This window comes from Melanerpes formicivorus, unplaced genomic scaffold (genome assembly GCF_026170545.1).
Source record: "Melanerpes formicivorus ecotype bairdi unplaced genomic scaffold, bMelFor1.0.p_v2 SCAF_63, whole genome shotgun sequence".
In the NCBI taxonomy this organism is placed as follows: domain Eukaryota; kingdom Metazoa; phylum Chordata; class Aves; order Piciformes; family Picidae; genus Melanerpes; species Melanerpes formicivorus.
This window is the reverse complement of record NW_027142415.1, coordinates 1,057,618-1,065,678: the sequence shown is the minus strand read 5'-3', so window position 1 is coordinate 1,065,678 and position 8,061 is coordinate 1,057,618. Positions and strand designations below refer to the sequence as shown.

The window sequence follows — 8,061 nt, the reverse complement described above, 5'->3', positions numbered from 1 at the left end:
GATCCTGAAGCATTTAAAAGTAACTTGGTCCCATAGCACCCCTGTGAGGTAGGTAAAATAACATTATTCCCATATATACAGACTGGGAAACTCAGCCACACAGAGGGGAAGTCATGCCCTAGGATCACGCAGAGATGTGGCAGATCTGGGAATCAAACCAGGCTCTCCTGAATCCCTCTCCCATCTCCTAAGCATAAGATCATTTCTTCTTCCTTAATTTGAACTTAAAGCCAGATGATGGGTGCTGAAATAATGATCTCCTTTTATTTGCCCTCAGAAGACCAAACATACAGGCAGAGACGATTTTTCATGGTGGTGACTAAGACTTTCCCTCCGTTCTTACAAGGCTCCTGGAGCAGAAGCACAGCTATGGAGCACACACTGACTATTTCCCCACGCCCCCATGAATGTAAGAAAACTCTTGAGTTTCTTCTGCTAGTTTTGCAGTCAATGAAAACCAATAATTGGCTGCACCCTGTGGGTATGAATGCCTTTGTGCTGCTGCAGCAACACCAGCAGATGGTCCGGTCTTTCTGCTCATGGATTCCTCACTTCATCTTCCTGATGGTTTGTTTTTTTTTCACCATTTGAGGGTTTTGGGTTGAAAAACCTGACACATTTCTAAATAGCTATTGTTAGAATAATGAACCACAGGAGGCTAAGCAAACTGGAACAGCAGAAGGCGCCCTCCACGCACTGTGAGTGTCTAAAATAAGCGCCCTGATCCACACGACGTGTCACCTCACCAAGGAGAGGTACAATAGATAGGAAACTAGAAAATGAGGTGGGTTTCTTTTTTTTCTTCTCTTTTTTTTTTTTACAGATTAAAATTGAAAAAGTAAGAAACCTGTGTTAAGTCACAACTACAGAGAAGCTAACTCCCTGTCCACCTGACGCAGAACCTCGGCCCCTAGGAAATCTGTCACGGATCATAGAGAGGTCAATGCTGGAGTACTTCACTCTTGCAAATATAGAAAGGCTAAAATGCTCACCTTATACCTATTCCTAGAATAGAGATGGATATTGTAAGTTGTCCCTTCTCTGGATTCATGGAACAGATTACCTAGAAAGGGCAACTAGACACAGCACAGGTGATTTCGTGGTCTTTCCCTCACCGAATCCAAGGCGCTAGCAAAAATGTGTCAGGGCGCTGCTGCCAAGAGTAACCCATCTCTTTTGTACAAACAAATCTTAGGGAGAAATAAACAGTGACTGCACAAGTGTATCTGCTGCATAAAGGTGTCTTCTCCACAACTGCTGTGGCCTAGGCACAATGTCACTCAGTGGATGCACAAACACCCTTCTATGAATTTCCTTGTGTAACTTCAGCTTCTACACTGAGTTTCCTTGTGTCACTTCAGCTTCTACACTGAGTTTCCTTGTGTCACTTCAGCTTCTACACTGAATTTCCTTGTGTAACTTCAGCTTCTACACTGAGTTTCCTTGTGTAACTTCAGCTTCTACATTGAATCTCTTTCACAGGTAGTGTGACATTGATTCATGTGCAGCAGTTCGTGTTGCAAACACGCTGCCCATATCATAAACGAGGGACTGGCATCTCCTTGCAATGAACACCCTGGAACAATTCATTTGTATTTCTATCAGCTTTCCTTGTTTGCTACCTTGCAGCTCACCAGTGTAACTGCACCTGGTAAATACCTTTCTCTATGTACAATACAGAGATAATGGATAGACGAGCTCCACTGAATCATCAGCAGTTGATCGACAGCCCTGGGCTTAAGCAACTCTAACATGAGGCTCCTCTTCTGTCTCCTGCCCCAGGCTGGTATATGTTACTGAAGGCTCCAGCTGGCCAGTGGCTGGCAGGTCTACAACAGGTCCTGAAGGGTTTCGAAACTGCTTGTACACTCGAGGATCCTGGGCTACATAGGTGGATGTGGAGGAGTAGAGCACCAGCCCAACGAGGATAGTGAAGAATGACAGCAAATAAAGTCCTGAAAACTGAGCAGAGAGAAGAGTAGTTAGACACAGCACTACTTATCCTGAGCTCATGAAGACCCACAGACAGGGGCAGGCACTGATGCTTGTTCTGACGTGCCTTGCACACAACAAATGATCTGTCATTGAGATCTCCAATTTTTATGGGAATGTTGCTTTGAAAGTTGATTTACTCCCATTAACTCCCCTGTCTCCCATAGCCAACAGCTGACTGGTGCCTTCCAATGGCCCAAGCATAGTAAGTGTTGATCAGGTGGCACTTGGGGAAGCTGGCTTCTCGTCAGAGATCCCAAGCTGCTTCTGAGTGAAAGTTTCTCCAGCTCCCATGCAGGGTAGTACCATCCACAGTTGTCTGACAGGTAGCAAACCAATCTGGAGTTAATTACTGCTAAACCACATGGCTGTGAAGCAAAACATGCTGTTGGTAATGTAAAAATATCCTCAAATAAACTTATCAGTACACAATTAAAACATATACACCAGAAAGCACATATATTTTAATAAAGGCACTTCAAAAGCCCACCTGCAGCTTCTCTTGCTTGTGACCAGAAAACAGCTGCTAGAAGATTTAATATGCACTTGGACAGGAGGAACTTCAGCTGGGAAACATGCTCTGGGTTGTCCTCAAGAGGTTGGAAAGTACATATGGAGGGCAGTTAACTGAAAGCTCAAGCACATACATTTTGGCACATGGCTCTGCTAGATCAAAGGTCAGCCTGAATTCTCTGGCACGTCCAGGTTCGATGCGCCTGGACTAAGCATCCAACAGAAAGAACCTCTTTGGCAATATGTTAGCTCTTGCAGATAAAGAAAAACCCTTTAAGCCCATATGCCTCATCCCCCAGGCCCAGCCTACAAGTTATGTCTTCTTGCATGCAGGCTGGGGAAATACACAGCACCATTCAGTGTGTCACTAAAAAGCTCCTGCATTTTGCCGCTGTCAGGGGGCTGTACTGAAACACCAACAACTTGCTGCAACCTGCTACCAGTGGTGGTTTGAAAACTGAAACTAAAACCATAACCCTATGTTACACAAAGGTGTCTGCACATCTCTTTTGAAATCTGACCTGATTGCCATGCTTCGATGGATGCCAAATCTGTTTCCTGTGGAGCAGAACAGAATAAAGCAGAGTAGAGTAGAGTAGAGTAGAATAGAATAGAACAGACCAGGTTGGAAAAGACCTTTAAGATCATCGAGTCCAACCTAGCACCCAACACCATCTAATCAACTAAACCATGGCACCAAGCACTCCATCCAGTCTCTTCCTAAACACCTCCAGTGATGGTGACTCCACCACCTCCCTGGGCAGCACATTCCAATGGCCAATCTCTCTTTCTGGGAAGAATTTCTTCCTCACCTCCAGCCTAAACCTCCCCTGGTGCAGCTTGAGACTGTGTCCTCTTGTTCTGGTGCTGGTTGCCTGGGAGAAAAGCCCAACCCCCACCTGGCTACAACCTCCCTTCAGGTAGACAGCATCTAAGAAGCAGCTTTTTGGCAATTCTGCTTTTGATAGCTAAAGAGATAATCCTCATGGTGAAAGCAAATGCTTCTGAAGCTAACTTTGTAGCAATGCTAATCTGTTGTCATTTAAAAGACCTTACAGAACCTGAGGAAGCATTTGGCTTTTTTTACAAAACCCAGAGTGTCTCTGAAAGCTTTGAGCATCTAACCCTCAGGGCTGTGTGGTTTTGTTTCCCACAGCCAGTGTGGATGGTTTAGAGGGGAAGCACCATAACAGGGAGAGCTGAAAGTGTGTCAGAAGGATTATGGGGGAGAAATAATTCTGCTTTTCATCAGCTGTTAATTGCCTTTCCCCAGGAATGTCACCAGGTCTTCACATGCCACCTGGCAAAATGATTTGGTGCAGCCATGCAGCTGTCCCATCACCCACAAAGACAGGGAGCTGTGTCTGCTGAAGGGTTCTCCTATGTGACCCAGATCTGAAAGGACTGTTAAGGCTTAGATCTCCCCCATGTGGCAATCAAACCCAACTCAATCGTTTCAAAGCATTTTCCAATTGATATTTTTCCTTATTCTCAGTTCAGTTTTGCTCTCAGCACTTTCCCCCCCTTTCTCTTTGCTTGAGAATTTGGGCACCACTTGGCAGCAGTGGATCTGACTAAGCTGAAGCAAAACTCAGGAGCCAAATGCAGCTAGTTTTCCAAGCCAGAAACTAGTTCCCTAGTTTCCCACTGTCCCTACTTCCCACCTTATGCCTGAATTTCTCACCCTGGACAGCCAGCTGGCTTGCTCCACTGTATAACTGGAGTGCCAGGCAGATTTGTGGTTGTCTTGTGTCCTGCTGTGAGGAATCTGTGGGGCTTCCAGCAGCTAAATGTGCCCTTTTCCTTGCTACAGGAGCTGCTCAGCCAAACCAAATTTACTTTAATTTTAGTTCATGGCTCCAGCTCTACCATATCCTCCTTCTCCTGGTCACACCTCTCATTTCTCTCTCAGAGGCTTCCTGCCAGTGGACTCTTTCACTCAATAATATTCTCTCCATGACATTGTGGTCCCCAGTGGCAGCTCTCCAGCTTGGGAGAAAGAGTTTGGACAAAGCTGGGGGAAATCTAAACAAAGGCCTGTGAATCATTTGTCTTTGGTATCTATGCTCAGCTAGTGCAGAGAGACCTGGATTCTGACAGTTCCATTGCAATTCTATCTTTACCTTCCTTAGAAACAAGTTAAGGTTCAGGCTGAATTGTTTTCTGCAGCACTGAAGCAGAAGGGTTATTAGTAAAGTTAATATAGGAATATCTACTATGGGTACAGGAGAAATCTCTTTCTGTTGTCAATACTCTGGCAGGTTGACCCAAATCCCCGTGAAATCAAAGGGTATTTTCCCTGCATTCAAATGGCAGTGAATCCAGCACTGCAATGGGAGGATGAAGACTTAGTTCATCATACACAAAATGAGTTGGTCTCTGTACTGTGCTCCTCACCCTAGCTGAAATCTTTGTATTTAATTGGAGACAGGATTTCCAGGCACACCTTACAGATACACCCACACAGAGGGGTTGGATTGATTTTTTTGCTTATTCTTGACCTGCAAACCTCATCTGCTGATATTCACCATTAACAGTCAGGAAAAGAGGCACATTCAAAAGCAGCAGAAAGAGCTGTGCCTAAGAAATGAGGTGAGGGAAGATAATTTTTCATTGCTACCCTCTACACACCTGCAGTACCAAAGTGTATCACAGTATCACAGTATAACTAAGGTTGGAAGAGACCTCGAGGATCGAGTCCAGCCTATCAACAAAGACCTCATGACTAGACCATGGCACCAAGTGCCACGTCCAATCTCCTCTTGAACACCTCCAGGGATGGTGACTCCACCACCTCCCTGGGCAGCACATTCCAATGACAAACGACTCGCTCGGTGAAGAACTTTCTCCTCACCTCGAGTCTAAACCTCCCCTGGCGCAGCTTGAGACTGTGTCCCCTTGTTCTGGTGCTGGTTGTCTGGGAGAAGAGACCAACCCCTTCCCGGCTACAACCACCCTTCAGGTAGTTGTAGAGGGCAATGAGGTCACCCCTGAGCCTCCTCTTCTCCAGGCTAAACAATCCCAGCTCCCTCAGCCTCTCCTCATAGGGCTTGTGTTCAAGGCCTCTCATCAGCCCTGTTGCCCTAGGCTCTCAAGAAGTGTCTAATTCTTCTCTTTGGCTAAAAACCTACTTGAGAATGATGCTGTGCTTAAATTTTCTGCCTTACCACTCACTTTCTCCAGAAACATATCTCCTCCAAGAAAAGACACTTTAACAATATCTACATTTGTATGCCTCTCCGAACCCCACTTCCCTCCACGACAAACAAGACAACTCTAAGCTGTTCACAGATGTTGTTTGGCCCAGATAAGCTAACAGATGTTTCACACCCTAGAGTAAGCAACCAAAAACCTACTCCTGATTCTAGATCATTACATAACTTTACTATAGTTTTTGTATCTACACATACAGATACACACATATATAAGCTTGCTTATCATGCACTTCACTGAGGGACCAGATGACTCTAGGATGAAATCAATCAACTGACATTTTTGAGTCCTGGGACTGATTTTCAGCCTTTGAATTTCTTCTGTGAATCAAAATGACTTTAGATGACCTTCAGTTTCTCACCCATTTAAAAGAGGCAGGAACACTTGGCTACTGGATAAAGATGAGTTTATGGGGAGGAGAGGAGGGGAAAGGGAAATGGCTGGAGAGCGGCCAGGCAGAAAGGGACCTGGGGATACTGGTCAATAGTAGGCTGAACATGAGCCTGCAGTGTGCCCAGGTGGCCAAGAAGGCCAATGGCATCCTGGCCTGCATCAAGAACAGTGTGGCCAGCAGGAGCAGGGAGGTCATTCTGCCCCTGTACTCAGCACTGGTTAGGCCACACCTTGAGTACTATGTCCAGTTCTGCGCCCCTCAGAAAGATGTTGACTTGCTGGAATGTGTCCAGAGAAGGGCAACAAAGTTGGGAAGATGTTTGGAGCACAGCCCCATGAGGAGAGGCTGAGGGAGCTGGGGTTGTTTAGCCTGGAGAAGAGGAGGCTCAGGGAAGACCTTATTGCTGTCTACAACTACCTGAAGGGAGGTTGTAGCCAGGAGGGGGTTTTTCTCTTCTCCCAGGCAATCAGCACCAGAACAAGAGGACACAGTCTCAAACTGCACCAGGGGAAGGGTTAGGCTGGATGTTAGGAAGAAATTCTTCATAGAGAGAGTGACTGGCCTTTGGAATGGGTTGCCCAGGGAGGTGATGGAGTCACCATCACTGGAGGTGTTTAGGAAGAGACTGGATGGGGTGCTTGGTGCCATGGTTTAGTTGATGAGATGGTGTTGGGTGATAGGTTGGACACAATGATCTTGAAGGTCTCTTCCAACCTGGTCTGGTCTGGTCTATTCTATTCTATTCTATTCTATTCTGTTCTATTCTATTCTATTCTAGGAGAATGCAGAGATCACCTTTGTAGAGAACAACTCAGTGTCTTACAATAACATTTTATATTTCATCACTGACATGAAAAAACAACTTACTGAGTAGTCAACTCCAAAAGTTAAATCAGCCCTATAGAGCTGACCATGGCTATTCTGCACAAACACCTGGGGGTCTATAAATGATTTCCAAACCCAAACTACACAATATGGAACATATAATGACATTAATTAGCATAAATAAACAATGGGGAACGATATTCAGGTCTTCTCTGGACATTATTTAGTACCTCTGGTGAGAACAGCTAGCACTGAACTCATTTTCAGTGTATCAAAAGGGCATGTTAGGTGCCTATCAATTTGAAGATAAACATACAACGGTGAACTCAGACTGTAACAAGATAACATGTGTAACAGGATTTGCTCAGTCTATCAAAACCTGCACTGATCCTGAGTGAGTGGATTTCTGGTGTTTATCTGAGAGCCATTCCTTAGGGAGCCAGTGCTTGAATGCATGAGTCCAGTCAGGCTTAGCAAGAGAGCTAATGGCATCTGATGGCTTAGCTGCATGAGCAGGGGTCTTGCTCCTTGCGCCACTATGTGCTGCTGCAGAACCCCACCAGAAAACCCTTGCCTGGAGAGAGCTGTTCCTCAGTACATACATCATGACTTTAGAAGGGGAAGCAGGAAGGGCAGGCATAGAAGAATCACTGTTATCACAGCTAGGAAACCCTGCACTGCCTGCCTGACTGCTGCAGAGGGAATTCACAGACCACTCATTCTATCACAGACGTCCACATCCACATTACCAGTGACACTAGGGCAAAACAACAGCCAAAGTGACAAAATGAGACGGATGTGAGTCTGCAGAAAAGCATACACAAAGAAACTCCATGATTTGCTAATTTTGGTGGTGGATTTTTCCCCCTCCACTCAGATATCATCATAATGATTGTGAACATTATTGCAATGGTTATGAAAATGCAAATTCTCTTTCACTTGGTCCATTGAACTGGAAACAGTCTGCAGGAGCAGGCTATTGGAGCGGTGGTGCTCCAGTTCCATTTGTATTTCACAACAGCTGAATCTCTTGGTAGGTAATATGAAGTCCAGCTCCCAGCCTATGGCAACCTGACTGTGCTTTTTAAACCTTTAAAAGGAATTCTTCATTCTCATGAAAATTT

The 8,061-nt window shown here is 45.3% G+C and overlaps 1 protein-coding gene across 1 annotated transcript in view; it reads right to left on the bottom strand.

Annotated features, from left to right (window-relative positions):
• Nucleotides 1-530: 530 nt before the first annotated feature.
• Nucleotides 531-8,061, bottom strand: part of SLC35F1 (solute carrier family 35 member F1) — a 213,291-nt gene continuing 205,760 nt past the window's right edge. Inside the window, exon 8 of the mRNA XM_068162296.1 lies at nucleotides 531-1,962. Coding sequence (XP_068018397.1) covers nucleotides 1,738-1,962 — 225 coding nt within the window. The 3' untranslated portion in view covers nucleotides 531-1,737. The remainder of the gene's footprint in view (nucleotides 1,963-8,061) is intronic.